At 37.4% G+C, this 24,553-nt stretch overlaps 1 protein-coding gene across 1 annotated transcript in view; it reads left to right on the forward strand.

Moving 5' to 3' along the window:
* The window catches only part of LOC124591504 (ATP-binding cassette subfamily C member 4-like), a 257,017-nt gene extending 236,630 nt beyond the window's left edge, over positions 1-20,387 (forward strand). The window contains exons 23-25 of the mRNA XM_047131737.1: positions 8,392-8,521; positions 16,958-17,068; positions 19,364-20,387. Coding sequence (XP_046987693.1) covers positions 8,392-8,521; positions 16,958-17,068; positions 19,364-19,426 — 304 coding nt within the window. The 3' untranslated portion in view covers positions 19,427-20,387. The remainder of the gene's footprint in view (positions 1-8,391; positions 8,522-16,957; positions 17,069-19,363) is intronic.
* The last annotated feature ends 4,166 nt before the right edge of the window (positions 20,388-24,553 follow it).

A 24,553-nucleotide genomic window follows, 5' to 3' on the forward strand; every position in this document is an offset into this window, starting at 1 on the left:
GAATCTGCAGTAAACAGACACATCATCTTCAAAACTTCATTTAGTTTAAATAACAACCTTCAGATGCTCACTTTCCTGACCATCCTGACCAGGAACCACTCCACCCCTGTAGATGTGTGTCCATTAAGACATAATCAATTGAATTTGAGTCCTGTTGTGTTCATCCAACATTGCTGTCCCTTTGATTACCTGGCTGTTAATTCAAGCACAAGGACCACACATTGACATTTTAATTTATTTATGATTATGCTTGGGAATTTTTGAGAATAGAGATGAAATGCACAATAAATGGCAAACATTGAAAGTGCCAAAAATGGTTTTGAATTTCTCCTTTTATTACGAAGTTTATGGCACCATGCTATGAACTCCGTTATGCACTTCACTGGTTTACAGAATTGCGTGCAGTTTTCTGTAAAAGTTGTAAACAGCCTTTTGCTCCATGTATATTAACCCCCGTTACCTTCAGAATTTCGAAGAGAGTACTTCAATTAACATTGTCAAAAGCTTTATCTGAGTTTACAAATGCTATAAAAGTAGGTTTGCCTTCCTTTAACATATCTTCTAAGAAAAGGCATAAGGTCAGTATTCCCTTGTGTATTCCTAAATTTCTCCAGAATCCAAATTACTCTTCCCTGAAGTTCGCTTCTAGCAGTTTTTCCACTCTTCTGTAAAGAATCCATGTTGGTATTTTGAAACCGTGACTTACTAAACTGACAGTTTGGTAATTTTGACACCTGTTACCAACTACTTTCTTTGGAATTAGCGTTATTACATTCCTCTTGAAGTCTGGGGGTTTTCACATGCTCATGCGTCTTCCACACCAGATGGAATAGTATTGTCGTGGCTGGCTCTCCCAACGCTATCAGTAAATCGGACGGAATGCCTTCTACCATTGGGGCCTCGATTCAACTTAGGCCTTTCAGCACCCTGTCAAATTGTTCTCGCAATCTCATATCTCCCATATCATCATCATCATCATCATCATCATCATCAATGTCCTCTTCCATTTCAATAATCTTGTCTTCAAGTACAGTAAATAAACCAAAAACATTTTTGGAGTAGGAATTAAAGTTCAGAGTGAAGAGAAAAAAAACAACTTTGAGGTTTGCTGATGGCATTGTAATTCTGTCAGAAACAGCAAAGGACTTGGACGAGCAGTTGAACAGAATGGATAGTGTCCTGAAAGGAGGATATAAGATCAACATTAACAAAACCAAAACAATGATGATGGAATGTACTAGAATCAAATCAGGGGATGTTGAGGGAATTAGATTAGGAAACAAGACACTGGAAGTAGCAGATGAGTTTTGCTCTCTGGGCAGCAAAATAACAGATGATGGGTGAAGTGGGGAGGATATAAAATGTAGATAAGCATGGCAAGAAAAGTGTTTCTGAAGAAGAGAACTTTAACAATAAATATAGATTTAAGTGTTCGGAAGTCAATTTGAAGGTATTCATCTGGAGTGTAGCTGTTGATGGAAATGAAAGTTTAGATAAGAAAAGAATAGAAGCTTTCAAAACATTGTACCATGGAAGAATGCTGAAGATTATATTGGTAGATCACGTAGCTAATGAAGAGGTACTTAATAGAATTGTGCAGGAAAGAAATTTGTGGCACAACTTGGCTAAAAGAAGGGAGCTTGCAGTGGATATTTGGAGATGAAGAGGCATGCATGGGGTATCGTGGAGAACTGCATTGAACCAGTCTTTGACTGAAGGCCACACCAACAACAGATTGCTATTCACCACAAAGAGGAGACCTTGTGGTGCAGAAAGGCACGACGGAGAGACTGTTAAACATTTCAGTTTAAAGGTCTTCAGGTGGAAATTTTATCAGTGCCATTGGTTTTAAAGTGCTCACTAAATATTTCGGCACTGCTCCCATTGTGCACTGTTCATGCATTTGGACAAAATGCACGCTATTTTGTAATGTACTGTGTTTTTGTTATAAAATGCAATAATACTAAGATTGTAACAGACATTGAGCACATACTTTATCTAATTAGATGAGTTTAAGAATGAAAACTTGTTTTAATATTAAAGACAAAAATTTCTGATACAATGATCATGAGAGCATACTTAGTGTTACAGTGCGAACAGAAAAAGGCTTCATTACACAATGTATAACAAGTAGTGGCATTTATAAATAATTTTATTTATCAGCTTGAAATAATAAAGCTGTGATAATGAAACTCGGTGGTAATGTTAGTCCTTCTCTACATAATCATTATCCGAGACCAAATTTTCCCATGGGTTTGACTTGTCATAGACATTGGTTGCAAAAATATGCAAGTATTGTTGTCCAGGAAATGTTCAGCCTCAAAAATCACCTAGTCATTCTCAAAATCCCTGCCAGCAGTGGTTTCTTCATGCGAGGAATCAGGAAGGAGCTACTGGTGAGGCACAATTTGATAGCCCAAAGAAGCATAATGTGGGATTGTCTTGCGGAGAACGAACTCGGGCATTATCATGGAGTAAAAGCACCCCCTCAGGCAGCTTCCTGTGACTCTTCAACTTTGCAGCATACTGTGACTTCACTAAAAAAATCTTTCTGTGACAATTTGACCTTTACAAGTATAATCTGTTTGCACCATACCGTGGTTTGCCCCTGGTAGCTGAGTGGTCAGTGTGACGGAATGTCATACCTAACGGCCCGGGTTCGATTCCTGGCTGGGTAGGAGATTTTCTCCACTCAGGGACTGAGTGTTGTGTTGTCCTTATCATTTCATCCCCATCGACACGCAAGTTGCCAAAGTGGCGTCAACTCAAAAGACTTGCACCAGGCAAACGGTCTACCCGACAGGAGGCCCTAGCCATGCGGCATTTCCATTTACCATACTATGGCAGTTCAAAATCACTTTCAGCAACACATTATCACATGTAGGCTGGTTTGCCACTTCATTTTGCATCATTCAAACTTGTTTTACAACACTGGAAGTGTCTGTGTCACGTAACCACTGCTGCTAATACACTTCCACCAACTTAGCGTGGATTGACGCACAATTATTCCCCTTCAGAGAGAAAAATCAATTGCCATGCAGTACTCCATTTCTTCAGTGGCCGGTGCCATTTTGTTTTGGCTCCTGTAACTGTGTGCTGCAGTACTGTCGCACAGGAATTTTAATGTGTACAAAGTTTGCAGACATGTATCTGCAAATAAACAAATATTAATGAGGAAACTTTGTTTGAGGTTGTTTAACCACCTTCTTCTGTCAGGGTTACTAGCAAAAGCAAAGGGTATTGTAGTTTTAGGTGATTGCAATATAAACTTTGACAGAAAATAAGAATAAAATTGACTTCGAGATTGTGATGACCTTATATAATCGGATAATAATAATCCAGTAATAAACTTCCCAACAAGAATTACATCAGAGTCCCAAACTATAATAGATAACATTTTTTTAGATGTAAGTAGACATCAGAATTATACCTTCAGGCAGGTTGTAAGTGGACTTTCAGATCATGATGGAAATATTCTCACTCTTTATGATGTTAATTTGCTCAAACTACTAATTCCTCAATGGAAACTCGTAAGAGTAATGAACGAAGAGGCAAAAGAAACTTTCAACCGTAGGATTGGTCTTTATTATGTAGCCTTGATAAAGTTCATGCTAAATTTAACTGTTTTATAAATGAATCATGTGCTCTTTTTGGAGAAATATTTCCAAAGAAATGGGTCAGAAACAGTGCTTCCAATTCTGTAAGTAAGCCTTTGATTACAAAAGGTATAAAACAGTCATATAAAACCAAAAGGGTAACTTATGCTGCAACAAGATTATCTAAAGATGTAGAAAAATGGGAACACTATAGATTATACTGTGAAATTTGTAGAAACTAATACAGAAATAAAAAGCCATTTGTTATGAGAAGAAAATAGATAATTCTAATAATAAAATAAAAACAATTTGGAGCATTGTAAAAAAAAAAAATAAGCAAAGAAGATGTAAATAAAATGAGATATGAAGGTACTCTAGTAGATAACCCCAAAAGTGTGGCAGAGATCATTAATCAACACTTCCTGTTGGTAACTCAACAGATTGGCTGCAACCCCAATGTTGATGAAGCTGCAACTCTTTGTTGAGCTTTATATTCTAACAAAAATTCAGAAATGCACCTTAAACTTGTCACTGTAGATAATATTTAAAAAAATCATTGTCTTTAAAAAATAAGAACTCTGCAGGGGTTGATACTACTTCTAGTAATGTATTTAAATATTCTTGTTTGTGGATAAGGGACATGTTCTGTCATATTTCCAATGCTTCCCTTCAGAAAGGTGTTTTTCCCAGTAGACTTAAGTATGCCAATGTGAAGCCCCTGTACAAACAGGGCGATAAAACTGAAATAAGTAACTATTGACCTATATCTTTGCTGACAGCTTTCTCTAAAATGTTAGAAAAGCTAATAAGTGTAAGAATTACTGATCATCTCGTGAATGGAGTTCAGAAAGAGAAAATTTGGCTTTGCAAAGGGCTGTTCAACAAAAGACACAATCTATTCACTTGCAAAAGAAGTCCCAGAAACCCTTAATGAGAAAAATGCTATCACTTGGTGTCTTCTGCAATTTGTCTAAAGCATTTGACTATGTTGATCACCAGATTCTCTTGCAGAAAGCAAAATAAGTAGGAGTAAGTGGTGTTGCAGGCAATTGGCTACAGTTGTCCCTACAAGACAGGAAACAAAAAGTTGTCTTGAATAGCTCAGGTGGAGCATGTGACGTTTCCTCACATTCTGAATGGAGTTCCATTACATGTGGAGTGCCTCAGGACCCAATTTGTGGGCCACTATTATTCCTGATATTTATAAATGATCTACCTTCATGCACAAGCCTACCGTGTAAATTTGCATTATTTGCTGATGATACCACAATTTTTATGAGCAGTAGAATATATAGTAATCTTGAGGAATCCATTAATCACATACTCTCAGAATGGAAACAACAAAATTTCTTGGAGTGCACATTGACAAGAAAATGAACTGATCTTCACGTATTATAGATCTCTGTAAGGGGCTTAGCTCTGCTACATATGCTTTACGGGTTGTCACTACATGTGTTGAACCTAACACTGCAAAAGTGGCATACTATGGCTATTTTCACTCACTCGTTGAAGACAGCATTATTTTTCAGGGATTTTTTATATGTGGATTGTGCCCAAGAGGCTCATGTAGAAATAGCTTTAGAGAGCTCAAAATATACACATCTATATGCCAATATATTTTTTCTCTCATGTGTTTTGTTTGTAAAAATATAGAGATATTTCAACCAAACAGTAATTGTCATGAGCATAACACATCGAGGAAGAATACAGAGCGAGCATAGAAATTTGAGCTTGACGTGAAAGGGTGTCTGCTACACTGGAACAAAACTCTTTAGTGCTCTTGCTCCTGAAATAGACAGGGACTCATAACAAGAGTAAGTTTAGGAAAGCACTAAAAATATTTCTGCTAGAAAAAGCTTTTTACAGTCTAGATGAATTTTTAACTAAATAAATTGTAAAATTATAATATTATATAATAAAAGTTGACATAATGCCACTAAGAATGTTATTTAACTTGAGCTCTGTATCTGCATGTGCTCTGTATCTGTTTTTCCATAGTGCTGTAACGATTCTAAGAAAATATGTATCGTCTTTTTTCCTGTATTGCTGCTCAAAGAATTTACTGTATAAATTTTTATATAATTATAATAGAGGGAAACATTCCACGTGGGAAAAATATATCTAAAAACACAGATGATGTGACTTACCGAACGAAAGTGCTGGCAGGTCGATAGACACACAAACAAACACATACATACACACAAAAGTTGAAGATGTATGCACACAAAATTCAAGCTTTCGCAACAAACTGTTGCCTCATCAGGAAAGAGAGGAGGAGAGGGAAAGACGAAAGGATGTGGGTTTTAAGGGAGAGGGTAAGGAGTCATTCCAATCCTGGGAGCGGAAAGACTTACCTTAGGGGGAAAAATATGCACTCGCGCGCGCGCACACACACACACACACACACACACACACACACACACACACACACACACACACACACACACACACACACACACACACACCCATCCGCACATACACAGACACAAGCAGAAATTTCCTTTTTTCACCCTAAGGTAAGTTTTTCCGCTCCCGGGATTGGAATGACTCCTTACCCTCTCCCTTAAAACCCACATCCTTTCGTCTTTCCCTCTCCTTCCCTATTTCCTGATGAGGCAACAGTTTGTTGTGAAAGCTTGAATTTTGTGTGTATACATCTTCAACTTTTGTGTGTATGTTTGTGTGTCTATCGACCTGCCAGCACTTTCGTTCGGTAAGTCACATCATCTGTGTTTTTAGATATATTTTTACATAATTATGTACTCAAATGTCTGTATATGCTGTAAGATTATCATACTGTATTTGTAAAGAACTGACTTGTTCCACGTCCTTGGGAACTCAACACAGTTGGACCTATGGAACACAAAATCAAATCAAATCATTAGTTAAACTTCACAACACTTAAAGAAATTGATTAGCTGAATAAGTTGCTGTCAGTTTAAGTAAACTTAAGAAAACTCACTACTTAGCTTTTATAAAGGAAATCTCCACCAATATACAGAAATTGTACATTGGGATGCTAAATCCTCTTTCAAATAGTCCCGAGAAACGAGCATGAGAGGATCTGTTGTTTCATTTAAGTCAACTCCAGAAAGTCTTCAGTTTGGCAGGTGTATATTTTCTTAAACAACATAGTTACACAGACCTTCTGTCACAGAATACAACCACCTGAACTTTCTTCTTTGGTTTAACGTGCAGCACTGCATATTTACTTGCTTGAAATGCTGTTTTGGTCTCTTTGTTTACAAGAGATTTATCAAATTACAGTTGGAAAGCATCATTAGAACATACTCTGTCAATATAATTTTGATGTGCACAGATGTTCATTTATAATGAATATAAAGTATTGGTTCTTAGGTTTTGAGATGAAAATAAAATGATGAAATGCGGTTCACAATACTGGACATAAAATTAGATTTCTTATTAATTGAAACTTCCTGGCAGATTAAAACTGTGTGCCCGACCGAGACTCGAACTCGGGACCTTTGCCTTTCGCGGGCAAGTGCTCTACCATCTGAGCTACCGAAGCACGACTCACGCCCGGTACTCACAGCTTTACTTCTGCCAGTATCTCGTCTCCTACCTTCTGCGAACCTTGCAGAACTAGCACTCCTGAAAGAAAGGATACTGCAGAGACATGGCTTAGCCACAGCCTGGGGGATGTTTCCAGAAATTTATTAATTGCTGAATAACTTTTTGTGCCAACATAAACTCAAGAACTTTACAGACTGCGGAATAAGATTACAGGCTTACCATGTTATACAAAAACTTTGTTTTGTCAGAAGTACAAAAAAGTCATTTGTTAATATTGAAAAATTCAAGGTGGTGTAATTACGAAATTAATTACATTGATTCTGAATCTGGCATCTTTAATAACATGATTCTCGAAGATCCTACACAAGTTTAATTACATCTGATGTGAAATATTTTGAATTGTTAATTTGGCTCTATATGAAATACTCAAATTTTAGTGATTAATTTGCTAATTAGTTACAAGCTGGAATTTGACACTAACATTATTGTGACATCTTCACTTACTGTTTTCAAAAGTTATATAATTAGTTTTCTCATGAACGTTACTAAATAATGTATTGCTGATAATTACAAAGTCTGGCTAATTACTTCTACCTTGCAGGCTGGTAAGCTAATTAGTTACACTACATCATGTACATGATGTATATTTTATTACATACTGTGTTCTGTGTAATGTGGATGATGTGGTATTCTGAAAACTATTTTGGGTGGTATTGAACAGTTCATAAAGTGTCCCTCATTGAGTCCTACTTAAAGATGATAGTTAAAACTTTGACTACCCCCTTGTAATTTATTTGGTGTGTGATAGTTCAGATTTAAAAGAAAACAGAAAAGTCAAAAAATTGGAAGACATACAAATAGTGCTTTTCTTGTTTCTAGAACCTTTTTATTGCAGAAAATCGCATATGATCAAGGGGGAGAAGTGTGGAAAGGGGGTAAGAAACTTATCTTGAACGATATGAATTTAGTTGTGAGTTACTGGGTATTTAGAGTGTTTCTTTCAATCTGCTTCTTTGTCCACTTTTTTTCTTGTCAGTTAGCAAGTCTACATCCCTTTCATGCATTAAATATTGTTAAACTTATAAATTAAGTGAGAAAATAAACATTTTCAAGCTGTTACTCACACAATATTTAGATATGTGTGGTTTGATTTTTGATAGTATCACTCATTTGGAAGTACTTAATTAGAATTAATTCGTAACATAAATGAAATTGTTATATGCCATGACTAAATTGTAATAATGGCCTTTTTGTTTCAAAGAACTGATGCTCTGATACAAATAAAGATTAGGGAGAAATTCAGCAACTGTACTGTGCTTACAATTGCACATAGGCTTCACACCATCATGGACTCGGATAAAGTGCTGGTCATGGACTCCGGAACAATGGTGGTAAGAAGCCCTTGTTTAAGATATAATTAAATCTATAGTACAGATGTATAATCTGATAAAACTTAATAGACAATGACAATTGTTTACATTGTGTATGGGGTCACATAGCAGTTTGGTGCTATATTACATAACTTACTTATTTTAAACATACTTTATTAATGGTGAAACCTGTGATAATTAGTATCCCAGTTAATATCATATTGTTGCAGCATGGACCACAAAATGTGTATCCAGAAGTCTCCAGATCATCATTTCTCTACCATGTAACTAACAGAAAATACACAAACATCTCATTTGTCTGGACTAGGTGGGATCAGATGCAATCCAGATTACTGAAACTCTGGATAATCTGGAAATATTCTGCTAAATGCCAAAACTTTTAATACATACTACACTACACAAACCTTTTGATTTTGGCACTAACTAGAAATATTTTTTTGGCACTTCCACTCTGTAGTTACTGCTGTCTCCTCACACTTATTTACTGAAATAGTGCATGCAGTTTGTCCACAATAAGTTGACAGTTCACATGGTAGCTGTCAGCAACAGCAGGTGATGTACCCTGCCCCACAGAAAGACTGTCAACAGGAGATCAGTGATGAAGGGAATATGTTATCATCTGCATGCTGCAGTACTGGCACCATCATCTTTAAGTGTGTGTAAAATAATACTGTGCATTCTGTCTCAACCACTTACTCTATTGACTAAATAATTGTAGTAATAAAGAAATTAACAAGCTTCCCAAACTGCTGACGCTCAGTGTGTGTGCACAATAAATACATTTTGGCATGGCCAGGTTTAAATAGACTAAGCAAGACTAAGCAAAGTTAGTTAATTATTTGTAGTTCACTTTGTGCTTAATGAAATTGTTGTTTGGCAGTTTGTGTAGATAGTAGATTATGCTTGTTGACAAGGGACACACACACACACACACCACTCACTCCTTCAGGCAGAATGGTGGACAAGGGAGAACGAAGGGTGAAGGAACAGGACTGGAGCGATCTAGGAAAAGGGGTAGATTTTGTGGAAGGTGCCCAGAACAGCAGGTCAAGGGAGACTTACCGTACAGTATGAGGAGGAAAGAATCTTGTGATTCAATATTCTAATCATACTTATTCTTTTCCATCGTTATTCGGAGAAATAAAATTCATGAAAAATGCTTTAGTTTCACAAATATTAACCTGATGGTATTGCTTTGGCTAACAAACATATATTACATTGATGATATATGTGTAACTTCGTATGTGAACTTCATATGTCTTTGTAATGGAGTCAGTCTGTTTGTTATGGAGCAGCAAGTTTGAAGTTGGCATGACCTGTTGGTCTGCAAATTCATTTTGCTAATGATGATACAAAATTATGAACAAGTACTCTGTTGTGCAGTGAAGTAAACTAGTTTGATGTTTATTGACAAACTGATGTGAAGAAAGAAACCGGCATCATTGTATTACTTCAATGTACATTTTTCAAGCAACAACCCAAATGTTCCACAGCAATCAGAATCAACCATCTAGACAAACTACTACTTCATCCAGAAAAAAGTTAAGTACAGATGATTAGCTTTGATTACTGTACCTGCCCTTAGTCATACCAATATGTGTTTAGCATGAAAAAGCATGCAGTGTCAGTAGTTTGTGAAGTTCGCTAATTTCCTTAGCAGTCAACAGAGCAAGGAGGCAGGTTAGAATTGGGGTCTCTATGTCTGAGATGGGACCTGGATAAACTGAAAGAACGAGAGGTTGTAGAGAGTTTCAGGGAGAGCATAAGGGAACAATTGACAGGAATGGGGGAAAGAAATACAGTAGAAGAAGAATGGGTAGCTCTGAGGGAAGTAGTGAAGGCAGCAGAGGATCAAGTAGGTAAAAAGACGAGGGCTAATAGAAATCCTTGGGTAACAGAAAAAATATTGAATTTAATTGATGAAAGGAGAAAATATAAAAATGCAGTAAATGAAGCAGGCAAAAAGGAATACAAACGTCTCAAAAATGAGATCGACAGGAAGTGCAAAATGGCTAAGCAGGGATGGCTAGAGGACAAATGTAAGGATGTAGAGGCTTGTCTCACTAGGGGTAAGATAGATACTGCCTACAGGAAAATTAAAGAGACCTTTGGAGAAAAGAGAACCACTTGTATGAATATCAAGAGCTCAGATGGCAACCAAGTTCTAAGCAAAGAAGGGAAGGCAGAAAGGTGGAAGGAGTATATAGAGGGTTTATACAATGGCGATGTATTTGAGGACAATATTATGGAAATGGAAGAGGATGTAGATGAAGATGAAATGGGAGATACGATACTGCGTGAAGAGTTTGACAGAGCACTGAAAGACCCGATTCGAAACAAGGCCCCCGGAGTAGACAACATTCCATTAGAACTACTGACGGCCATGGGAGAACCAGTCCTGACAAAACTCTACCATCTGGTGAGCAAGATGTATGAGACAGGTGGAATACCCTCAGACTTCAAGAAGAATATAATAATTCCAATCCCAAAGAAAGCAGGTGTTGACAGATGTGAAAATTACCGAACTATCAGTTTAATAAGTTACAGCTGCAAAATACTAACGCAAATACTTTACAGACGAATGGAAAAACTGGTAGAAGCCGACCTCGGGGAAGATCAGTTTGGATTCTGTAGAAATGTTGGAACACATGAGGCAATACTAACCTTACAACTTATCTTAGAAGAAAGATTAAGAAAAGGCAAACCTACGTTTCTAGCATTTGTAGACTTAGAAAAAGCTTTTGACAATGTTGACTGGAATACTCTCTTTCACATTCTAAAGGTGGCAGGGGTAAAATACAGGGAGCGAAAGGCTATTTACAATTTGTACAGAAACCAGATGGCAGTTATAAGAGTCGAGGGGCATGAAAGGGAAGCAGTGGTTGGGAAGGAAGTGAGACAGGGTTGTAGCCTCTCCCCGATGTTGTTCAATGTGTATATTGAGCAAGCAGTAAAGGAAACAAAAGAAAAATTTGGAGTAGGTATTAAAATTCATGGAGAAGAAGTAAAAACTTTGAGGTTCGCCGATGACATTGTAATTCTGTCAGAGACAGCAAAGGACTTGGAAGAGCAGTTGAACGGAATGGACAGTGTCTTGAAAGGAGGATATAAGATGAACATCAACAAGAGCAAAAAGAGGATAATGGAATGTAGTCAAATTAAATCGAGTGATGCTGAGGGAATTAGATTAGGAAATGAGGCACTTAAAGTAGTAGAGGAGTTTTGCTATTTAGGGAGTAAAATAACTGATGATGGTCGAAGTAGAGAGGATATAAAATGTAGACTGGCAAGGGCAAGGAAATTGTTTCTGAAGAAGAGAAATTTGTTAACATCCAGTATTGATTTAAGTGTCAGGAAGTCATTTCTGAAAGTATTTGTATGGAGTGTAGCCACGTATGGAAGTGAAATAATGGACGATAACTAGTTTGGACAAGAAGAGAATAGAAGCTTACGAAATGTGGTGCTACAGAAGAATGCTGAAGATAAAGTGGGTAGATCATGTAACTAATGAGGAGGTATTGAATGGGATTGGAGAGAAGTGAAGTTTGTGGCACAACTTGACTAGAAGAAGGGATCGGTTGGTAGGACATGTTTTGAGGCATCAAGGGATCACAAATTTAGCATTGGAGGGCAGCGTGGAGGGTAAAAATCGTAGAGGGAGACAAAGAGATGAATACACTAAGCAGATTCAGAAGGATGTAGGTTGCAGTAGGTACTGGGAGATGAAGAAGCTTGCACAGGATAGAGTAGCATGGAGAGCTGCATCAAACCAGTCTCAGGACTGAAGACCACCACAACAACGACGACAACAACATGTGTGAGATAGAAATAAACGTAGATATGTGCTGGAGGGGGAAGAGGAGATAGTGTAACATCCCACTGACGTCGAGGTCATTAGAAATGGAGCACAAGCTCGAATGAGAGAAGGATGGGGAAGGAAATCGGTCATGCACTTTCAAACGAACCATCCCGGCATTTGCCTCAAGCAATTAGGGAACTCGTGGAAAAGCCTAAATCTGGATGGCCAGAAGCGGGCTTTGAACCTTCACCCTCGCCAATTTGAGAACAGTATTCCATATATCGTGTAGGGGCCCCACAAGCTTGCAGAAGTGCCGCAGCACAACATGGCATGGACTCTACTAATGCCTGAAGTTGTGCTGGAGGAAACTGACACTATGAATCCTGCAGGGCTGATCATAAATCCGTAAGAGTATGAGGGGGTGGGGACCTCTTCTGAACAGCATGTTGCATCAAAATCGAAACAGTGAAGAGTCAAAGCTCATGATGAGCAACATCAAGTGAACTGTGAGAGTTAAATCATTGTGGTTGTGTGGCTGCGATATTGGACTGTGACTTGGGTGATCAGTGTTCAAATCACCTCATACCCCACCTTTTTTCCCCACAAAATTATGAACGTTCGATGCAGTCATTACGTGTCTGTTCTCCTACTATAGTCTTGGCAATTGTCATACTACACACTGGTTATAGAATATTAGTCATGTGATAAGGATTACCATCTTAAACAAATATGATGAATAGTGAGAGCAGGCAACATGCCACATAGACCTCTCACAGAAATGAAAACAATAAACATACATGTATAAACTATGAATATAATAGAGGGAAACATTCCACATGGGAAAAATATATCTAAAAACATAGATGATGTAACTTACCAAACGAAAGCATTGGTATGTTGATACACACAAACAAACACACAAAATTCAAGCTTTCGCAACCCACGGTTGATTCTTGAGGAAAGAGGGAAGGAGAGGGAAAGACGAAAGGATGTGGGTTTTAAGGGAGAGGGTAAGGAGTCATTCCAATCCCGGGAGCAAACTAGGTTACACAAAGGGGTTGGTTGGTACCAAAAAGTGGGGCCACTGTACCATCTGATTAGGGATGGATAGGGAAGGAAATCAGCTCTGCCATTTCAAAAGGAATCATCCTAGCATTTGCCTGAAGCGAGTTAGGGCAATCACAGAAAACCTAAATTAGGGTAGCTGGACACGGGTTTGAACAGTCATCCTCACAAATACAACTTCCAAAATGGAAGGCACGAGTCATAACATGTGGTACTTGCCTTACACCTTGCTGTTGCAAATGGGCGTTACGCTATGACACACACACACATCTGAATACAGCAGACAAGTCAATGACCGAATGGTCAGTTCATAGCTTGTGAGTGTGAGTGAATGAGTGTGAGCGAGTCAGTGCCAATCACAACAGTCTTTTGTCTGTGTGTTCTGCTGCCGCTTGGTGAGCAGATTTTGTTTTTCTACCCAATTAAATAATTGAATCACAAGATTCATAACTTTAAATATGGTGTATTGTGTTCAGTACTTCATGAAAAAAGAGCTGTGTTGAGCAATTCCATAACAGCACCTAGAGGCAGCTTAACATTGGCAGCACTTGGAGACAAATGAATATCTTCCAACCTGTGCCAATTTCTGCAAATCTGTCACTGTCATCTACATCCAAACAACTAGGGTTTGCTAACATTTCAAGGAATTCAGAGGTGTTGACAGCTTCACAAACTTCAGTGGTGGATTCACAAGTGGTAGGCAAAACTGTTTTCTGTGATTTCAGAATTGATAGTTCAATAACTTGATCCAAAGAAGATGCAACCATAAAAAATCACATATTCAATATTTAATAATTTCTATACAGAAATCACAGCACCTTCTCCCTCTTCAATTAATTTACCCAGTAACTGTCTTCTGGATACATGTTTGATGTTCTCCAGTACAACGTGATGAGTAGTGTAGAAAAGACGTTACATTAAGAGGGAAGAACTTCACTCCATCGAACCAACCACTTTCTTTAACTTTGAAGCCATTTCACTCGCGCGCGCGCGCGCACACACACACACACACACACACACACACACACACACACACACACACACACACACTTGGAACATGGGAGCAAATGAACAGCAGCAGCTTCTTATCTGTGTAAGAAACAGATCCACACTGACCATAGTAACAGTAGCTCGGAGCATGGGACTGGTGTTGTCTAGGCTACCTGCAGTGCCAACATAATTGTACATATACAGTACTTACTTGTGTGCTGCACATTTTCACATTAAATAAAAAAGAAAAGCAAATGAAAAATGAATCTGAGTTATGAGGGCTAGATAAACAAGGTTATTGTTGATGGCCATCTCTTGCTAGTATAAAAGAAGTAGTATTTAATCTTTGAGGTTTCTAGTTCAAACTGCTGTTGGGATAACAGCCTTACTGCAGTGTGGGAACTGTGTGAAGTGAACTAGTGGTACTAGGGGTGCTTCTTTAGTCCCTGCTATAAGCAGTTCCGTGCCACGTGCTGGCCAGCTTCAGCTCTGTTGCTCTTGCCAGTCTGGCTATTTATGAAAATAGACACATGGGTGGATTTTACTACAGACACCATACAACTGAGGTAAACTCACTGTAGAAAATTTTATTTATTCAAGCAAGTTTGGTCACTGGCAGTAACATTTCACATATAATACATTGTTTTACAAATCACACTTAATTGAAAGTGTTGAGACTTAATACTGATGTGTAACTTATTGTTGATTTGCACACTTAGCCTGATTACTGTCACCTTACGAAGCTGAACCTGACTCAAATATGTCAAGAGAATTATGTCTGAGTAATGACTGTCAACTTCCTTAACCTTGTAGATATTTAAGTTTTGAATGATAGTAGTCCATCTTCATATGTTCAGGAGTGATCATATCCCATTACTAATGTCAGTTGTTTTCCTTAAGTCAGGTACTAAAATTTATGTATTACTGTTCTGTGGTAAATTAACAAATACTTGTGCTGAGATCTGTATCTTCAATAGTTACTGGCTTTAGCTAATCATTAACAATAAGTATTGGCAGTTTGATGCCCACTTTGTTAGCTTCTTTCCCACTGTAGCACCATTATTATTTCTTATCTACCACCCCTCCACTCTTAAAGATTAGGCCAGTCATCATCACTAAGCTGACCCATATGAACTTCTCAGGCGAGTGAACAAACTGACCTTCTAGGGTACTTCACTAACACTTTATTTGCTGCATTAAAGACAGGTTCTCAAACTTTCATGAAACAAAGCTAAAGTTTAAAAAAAAAATTGTTCTACAGTGGAAATGTCAGGCTGAATTTCCAATAAGTTTTGATGTAGTGTGGACAAATATATTCTTATATTCTTGAGCATGGTGAGCTGCTGTTGCCAGGTTCTGAGATATATTTCTCTGGCACACAGCTGATGTTAGTTTTGGTTACCTGTAAAGATTTTTGATGTAGCGCAGGTTGTGGCTGAGAGATGATTAGTCCAGTATATCTGTCCGAGTTTCTTCAGATTGCAATGGTACTATGTGGAGATTATTTTGTCCCAAGACAATACACAACGTGAAAACCAGAAACACCCTCTTCCATGTTTTTTACTGGCAAAGTATGTGATGGAAGAACTGTGAACTGACATCACTCTGGATCCCAAACTGCAAGGTGGTTATACAGTGATGGCAGATGCTACATGAAGAGGAAAATAACGATTACTGGAAACCATTGAACTTTCTTTTGTACACATGTCAAAACATGTTTCACAAATCTTTCAGAAATGGGGATCTTGAAAAAATTTCAATTAGATATTTGGGGACACATGCAATTTACATAGTCTTTCAAACTATTTGAGCTGCGGTTCTCCCCCCCCCCCCCCCCCCCCCATCCCTCTCTCAACAATTATGAGCACCACATGACAGCTGAGAGAGTGAAAATGTGTGAACTGTGCTAGGAACAGAAAATACACAAAATTGTGTTTTCACTATAATTCCTTAGTTGCTAACTTCATTACAGTTATCTTCTTAGTATGTAAGGCCCATATCTGTGACTTTAATTAAAGTTTTAATGTTCCATACACATTTCACTTTAGTTTTTTAATCATCATCAGTTCTATTGCAGCCACACAAAATTGCCACTAAGAGTGATTCAAGAATAAATGGAGCAGACAAACAGTTTCTTATTTAGTCAGAGATGAACCCATGTTCAAAGATAATAATCATAGTAAAGTAGAAAAATCTTCGTTGCAAATCCAAACATGACTCAGTTAAGAGGTTATTCACTTATCAGTGAGGTAGCAGTAATGAAACACAGTTACTTCTAGTACTGTGAATTCTATTTTTCCAGATTCACAGAACCTACCATTGGAAATATAAAAATAGTTACAGGAAACTTTCTCTAGAGGCAGTAGCCTTCTTCACTTTGTGCTCGGTGTGTTGAGAGGCTTCAAATCCAGAGAGTAGTGGAGGGGGTCCACATTCCAGCATGGTGCCACACTATATTGAAACATTTGTTACTCCTGTCTTTTGGTTATCTGTTTACATAATATACATAAAAGTGTTAGATTTTAATTTTTTTTTTTAATGATGTCATGAATGGGAAACTTTGACTTAAATAACTGTTCTAGGAATTTGCACATCCATATGAGTTACTTCAAGATTCTGAGGGATACTTCACTAAAATGGTACAAAAGACTGGTGCTGCGATGGCTGCACAATTAACAGAAGTTGCAGAATCGGTAAGTAATTAGTAAGGCAGTTTTGTCCTCAGCTGCAGCTGTTAATTGGTTTTAAATTACTTAAATGGGAAAAACAATGAACAGCAAGAATAAAATTAATTACATATTTAGTTATTGGCTGTGAGGGACTTTGCCCTCTCTCTCAAACTAGTTCAAGGAAAAATGAAATACGGACACTGGTTAGCCTTGTTGCCTTCCAGACTGCTTTTGCTTGGAATTGGTAGAATATTGGTTTAGCTAGTTTTTCTTATGAAGGACGAGCTTCAAAACTATGAACAGAGGTAGGTAATGAAATCTACTCACCATTAGTGGAAAATGAAATCTGAAATTATTATGATCAAAGCATATTAATGGTAAAGGTTTGTTTAATGGAAATAAAATGTGAGGGTTCAAGTAATAAGAGACACACACAAACTAAAAAACACAGTGTATCAAATAATTTCAGTTGTATCACACATTTAATGAACTGCGGTACCCAGGACTATTTCTGATTGTCTGTTCCTTATCTGTCCTTTTTTTTTTATTTCATTTGTTTGTTATTCTGATCCATAGTGTGTTATTTCAATGAAAAACTAAGGTAATTTCAAATTCAGTTACCAGCTGTATTATTCTTAGTACCTCGGGCTATTGATTGTGTGTATTGGCTTATTTGGAGCCTACATTGTAATAAGAGTCCCAGAATAGAAGTAATTTTGATTCGCAACTCTGAAGAAATGAAAGCACCCCATTTTACTGACACTTTAAACGTCCTGACATGAAAGGAGGAGGAGGAGGAGGAGGAGGAGGAGGAGGAGGAGGTGGTGGTGGTGGTGGTGGTGGTGGTGGTGGTGGTGGTGGTCTGGAAATGATTATTTTGAAGTAGGATAACTGAGTTATATTGTATCCCAAAGTTCACACCTACATGAAGACCAGACTGTTCATTGCAGATAAGACTCCACAAAGGCATAAATGCTTGCAGAGGGATCCAGTTTTTTGGTAGTAGAATGATGAAGCTGCCAGTAAGTGCAATGAAAACATAATCTATGATGAAAGTATGTGCAACACAAGCAACATGCCATTAAGAAACGATATATTTCCTGAATGACGTATAAAAACGCGTGGAATTTTTCATCATATAATACAAGAACTTTATAACTTGATGACTTTCTTAACTGAGTAATGGGAAATGCAGACACAGATTGTTGACCAGAGAAACTGCAGTCTACAATGCAATACTTAGTCTAAAAGAGAGAATGGTAAGAATAGAGGAATTTTGGGTAGCAGAATGATAAAAGAAAACACAAAATCATGTTTGAAAAAACGACTGTTAGAAATAAAAATTATGCGAGAACTACCTCGAGAACAAAATCTTGTACATGGCTGCACGTTCAGAGATCGTGAATAGTTAAAATTGAAAGAAACTCTGCCATCGGCCACTAATTTTAAACAAATTAACCTGGTTTCGACACAGCTAGGAGTGTCTTCCTCAGAATTTAAAACAAAGAATGGTCTATATTCTACAACATGGTTATAGAATTATGACTAAACATGTATGATAGAGTATAAGTACGGAAACGTCGTGAAAGACTCACAGTATTTATATGTCATTTATAAAATAATAAATATGCCAAAAGGGCATTAGTCACAAAGATATTTAAAATAAAGAAAACTGTGATGGCGAGCCACTAAGGGCTGCTCATTACTTGTGTGGTCCGTTTTGCAACCTGCACCATGCAAGTAATGAGCAGCCCTTAGTGGCTCGCCATCACAGTTTTCTTTATTTTAAATATCTTTGTGACTAATGCCCTTTTGGCATATTTATTATTTTATAAATGACATATAAATACTGCGAGTCTTTCATGACGTTTCTGTACTTATACTCTATCATACATGTTTAGTCATAATTCTGTGACCTTTTCATAATATTTTTACATTCCATCCTGGATTTTCCAATGTTCGATATTAAAGATCCTTTCAACAGACTCATTGCTTATCTTTAAACTATGTTTAAAAAATGAACTGTGGAACATTTTAACTAACTAAATTCTGACAAGAAAGACTGTTTTCTCTTGTCTCATTTCCAAACTTTTTCCAGTGTTGGGGATTTGTAAGACTTGAAGTTAAACTCATTCCCAGCTGTTGTATTTTATAAGACAGACATCCTAATTTCCTTAAGTTGTATTTGTTATATTGGTAAATGGTTCATGTGTATTTAAACTTGGAAGTTTCCCTTTTGGATTTATTTTCTCTTGCTGTCATCATAGCATCTTTTTATTTATTTTTAGGTAATTAACATATGCCCTCACTTTGTTACAGTCGTACAGAAGACGCAATCTTACAACTACATCTGCCGATGATATAAGCGAATCACCAGACTAAATTTGTGAGCAATTAACTGTTGTCAATGACAGAAAAGAAACATCAGATAATGTTTCATACTAAAAATACTCAGGTTTCAAGATATTTACTGGTGTTTCGTAAATTGAGGATTATAAACATGTTGCGTTATGTCAACACTTGTTGTGTTCGTTAGTGGCATATCAGTGTACCATTTGGGCTTCAGGAGAAATAACTTCTAATTCTGAATTGTATTCAGAAGTTCTATAATCAACACTAAGAAAAGTTTTTGCCATCCAGTGCTCGTTTCCATAATGTGTACATTACAGTTCATTCACAAAAACAAAAATTTTAAAAACTAATGAATGAGTCGCCAAGAAGTAAAGTATGTGAAGTGTTTATCAGTTTTCAGTAATTTTACACATGTGTGAAGTATTAGGAACCATGAGATGATTATGCAAAACTGCTTCTTTGAGCTAGTATGTGGTGGTACAACACATGGATCATATCAAATGGCTATTTTAAGACTGTGAAGTTTTCTATATAGTTTTACAAAAAGCTATTTATGGAAGAATTTTTAATATTTAAAGTGGTTTGATTATGTATGTGGATTGTGTTTCATACAAAGATATAATTTTGCTACTAAGATATAAAATGTGTAATATCTAGCTTTGTAGATAGTTTATTGTTGCACATGCTGTTTTGTGATACATTATTAATGTGCTTCATACTCTTATTGATTCATTGGAAATTTGTTCCTGTTAAAATTATACTGTTCTGTTTCATTAGCTTTAAGATTTATGTGATAAATCTACGCAGTTCCTAATACAGAACAGGTATTTTCAGCTGTCTTGTTAAAGAACAATAATTCCAAACCATAATATAATTATTTTTTGTAGCTAGGACTGATAGCCTTGAAATGTGTGGACAGTGTCTAAAGAGGAATACTTTGTATGGATGCAGAGTGTGAAACTAAATTTGCAAATAAATTTTTTCATATTAATCATCATTTCTTGTCTTGATCCCTGACACACACACACACACACACACACACACACACACACACACACACTTGTTGAGAAATGAGATTAAAAGTTCGGTGTTTAATTGAAGGTACAACTGTATACAGAAAGACAAGTACATTCGTAACAAACATACCATTTGGAAAACTAGGAGTGATACAAATAAAGCCAAAGACAAATAAAAATTACCTCTTGTTAATTTTTGTATCAGTTGAAAGGAAAAGATATAAACAAACTTTAGGAAAAGACTTGTTGCTCCAAACCCTTCGTTGAGAGAAAGCAAGATCCAGGTCACTTTTGAAGGAACAAGAGATTAGCAGCTGAGATTCAGATTCTAATGTACTCTTAACAATGAATTTGAAACTTCTGGTTGAATGTAACCAATTTAGGAGTAAAAGGAACAACTCGCCGAACAGTATAGGTGTTGAGTTGTCAACAGGCATACAAATGGGTCTGAAAACTTTGTGTGCACATGCAGGCAAGCTCACGCTTGTACAGTGGAATAAGCTATATGTATGTAAGTGTACTCGAACTCATACCAAAATGTAGCAATATATGAATTATGTTTGTGCTTTTAGACAGTTCAGTGCCCCAGCTGTTTGACAGATTGTAACCTTGACCCCTAAATTATTTACTAATAACATAAGACAATGGAGGTATGTTGAAACTAAGATGGGAACTGTAATTGACAACAAAGCTGGAAGTATATGTACCAGAGCATAAGACAACCCTGAATACAAGACAGCCCTCCTTTAGGAGGCGCCTTCAGACAAATTTATTTTTTGATATATTCTGTCTAATAAAAATTAAAAACTTTTACTGACTAAGGATCTGCCTAAAACATTACCATGACACCGATTCTAAACTTGGGCCACTTATTGGTTGTCTATGTTTTGATAATAAAAGGCGAAATAAAATAAATAAAAAGAAATTGTTTACATTAACTTTTATCATTGCCTCCTTTGTTCAACCTGTCATCTGTGGTACCACATTTCTTAATAATCATCGTTGTCATCACCACCACCATCATCATCATCCTAACAGGGCAGCTGTGAAACTTGTATCTTTGTTGTCACAAGTATTTGTTGTTTCTTCAGAGTATTTTGCAATTTTTTTGATTTATTTATTTATTTTTGTGAGGGGGCATTGCAGTTCTTGCTTCTGTACTAACAGGCGAATGTTAACAATGTCTTTTACAACAACACATACCATCCGCTTGGCACTCTCTCACTGGCTGTGTAGAAGCAGCTACGGGCATACCCCCTTTCGCTTGCATAATATCTCACAGTGAGCCGCACAAAACACTTAAGTGCGCCACTGACCCTGGTCTAGACTTTCAGAATCTCCTGCAGAAATGTATGCTATTCTTGAGTATTTGGCCGATTTTAAAGTCCATATGATGCACAGTACAAATGGATTCAGGCAAACTGCAGTTTAAACATGGTAGATGTTCATAAAAAAAATCGAACTATCCAGTATAGATTCCTGTCGTTGGAAGCAAGATTTTGGGGGGGGGGGGGGGGGGGGGGGGGAAGAGAGAGAGAGAGAGAGAGAGAGAGAGAGAGAGAGAGAGACAGCTGACTGGTACTTTTATATGCAGGGCAGCTCCATGACCTAGTGCACAAGCCATCAAGGAGCTCCTGGTCTGAGGATTGTTGCTTGGATTGCAATAGATTACCAGAATTAATAAATAATTATTGTGATCTGAACTGGCTGTTTGTCACAAAATTTTCATTTTTTGAACAAAACACAATTCTTTTCTCATATAACTTATGAATTGAAGCAAACTGCATGCAAATAAATTTAAATAAAATTGTCAGTTTTAGTTGGGGAGCAAAAAACATTCATAGTTTTAGGGATGGATGCAATGTGCTGTATGTAGTTGTTAACATAGGTTTAGTATACTTCTCTAGAATATAAAGTTCTTAAAATTGAGAAAACATAAGCTTGAATTATTGCTACTGCTGATTCTAGAATTAACAGAAGTATTTGTCGAATAATTAATAGTGCCTATGTTTAGATCAAAGTTCTGGTGGTAGAATGTACATTTAAATGAGGTGTTCAGATGAGAGCCAATTTTCCTGAATACACAACTCGGGATGCCTTCTAAAGGACTTGTAGACAAGATGTAGAGTTACTGGTGCCAGCTTTTGTTAGACTGTAGAATGTATCCTTACACTGTTGTAAACAAGGTAGGCCACATTACACAAATGAATGAGGTTTGGTCTGCTACGGATACTGACATGGAACAAATACATCCCATTAGTATAAGGTCATGTCAAGTTTCTGATGCTTCGCAGCTGCTGACACTTTGCCAGTCGGGGAGTCATGGTTTGTGTTGCGACATGTCATAAGAAGTGTTTGTTTCGTCTGCAATACATCATGATCCTTACGGCAGCTTAAAAGATGCTATTTCAGTCACTGCAGTGTCAGCTGTGCCACCTGTCATTAACGCAGTTGTTGTGTGGGAATTATTTAAATTGGAGAGTTACTTTCTACAAATGGACTGCGAATGAATTCACTCTGGTTGCCTTAAAAAGTGTTATGTTCTTTAATGAAGCAATGACCACAAATCATGATGCAGTGCACTATCATAACATCCTGTTCCAAGATGGCCGCCGAGTAAGTGACGCCAGAAACCATTTCCAGAAAGTTAAGTGATTTAGACAGGAATATAATTTAGTTTAACGCCGACAACAAATTAAATACGTGCATTAGTGTATCATTTAGTCTTGCCGTTAAAGGTTTGACTTTTCTTTGCGTATTTTTTCAGAAAACACGAAAAGATCGTAACTTCGCGAAGTCGCGCTTAGGCTTAAATTTTGTAAACGTGTTTGTTTCACGGTAATTTAACTAGTTTCTCGGTAACAAATAATTAAACTACCGTAAATAGCGTATAACTTCATTGTTTTAATACAGATTTCAGAAAAAACAGCGTAACTTTATATCAGAAACTTGCCTATATACATTTGTTTATAGGCCTAATTCTCGTAAAGTTTTTGGAGAATCAAAGTTAAAGTATCTCATTTAGTTGTCCTTTTTTTCATTCCATCGAGTGAAATATATAATAAATAGCGTATACCTTCATTGTTTCAATACAGATCTCAGAAAAACAGCGGAATTTTAAATCAGAAACTTCCTTATATACATTTGTGAATAGGCTTAATTCTTGTAACGTATTTTTTGATTTTCGGTAACTTAATTGATTTATTCTAGCTAAAGTATTATTTTTGCCATGAGTGAGAAGTGCCTGACTTGCCGTAGAATTGTTAGTTCCGGGGTTTGGTGTGATGGATGCAGTAGTTTTTTTCACTGGGTGGACTGCAGTGGCGTGGGTGTTGGGAAAGTGGATCAGGCTCATCAGTGGTTATGTAGGATTTGCAGCAGAGATAGGAAGATAGTGGAACAGGTGGGGAAAATTGCTGTCCTTCAGGCTGAGCTAGACCAGGCTAGGGAAGATCTGGACGGGTTAAGGAGGGAGAAGGGCAAAGAGAGGTGGGAAGTGGCAACAGGTAGCAGAAGGAACAGGCCTAGAACTAAGTCTGACAGTTTTGTGGTGAATGTCAAAAATAAGTTTGCTTGAGGCTCATCAGTTTCTAACTGAAGCAACAGGTCAGAGGTAGGTGTAGACAGGACACAACAAACTTTCAATAGGAAATTCAAAAAGAATGTAGGAAAGTCATCGAAAAGGAAGAAAGTTTTGTTGTTAGGCAGTTCTCATGCCAGAGGTGTAGGCCAACTTCTGCAGGAGGAATTAGGACCAGAATACCAGGTCACAAATTTTTTCAAACCAAGTGCTAGTCTGAATCAGGTGACAGAGGATTTAGGTTCACTCTGTAAAGGATTTACCAGGGAAGACACCTTGGTTATTGTGGGAGGGCCAGGGAACAGCATCGACAGAGATCCTGGGTACAGTATAGAGTGTGACCTGGTAAAGATTGCGTCGGCATCGAGACACACCAATGTTGAATTTGTATCTGTCCTGAGACGCCATGACCGGCCTCATTTGAACTCTTCTGTTGGGAGAGTTAATTTGGAGTTGGAACGGCTGCTTGGGTCGGGTGCGAGGGCTCATATTGGTGTGGTTCCTGTTGATTATCTCAGTAGGTGGGACTATACCAGGCATGGCCTACATCTCAACAGGAAA

Source organism: Schistocerca americana, chromosome 2 (genome assembly GCF_021461395.2).
Source record: "Schistocerca americana isolate TAMUIC-IGC-003095 chromosome 2, iqSchAmer2.1, whole genome shotgun sequence".
NCBI lineage: Eukaryota > Metazoa > Arthropoda > Insecta > Orthoptera > Acrididae > Schistocerca > Schistocerca americana.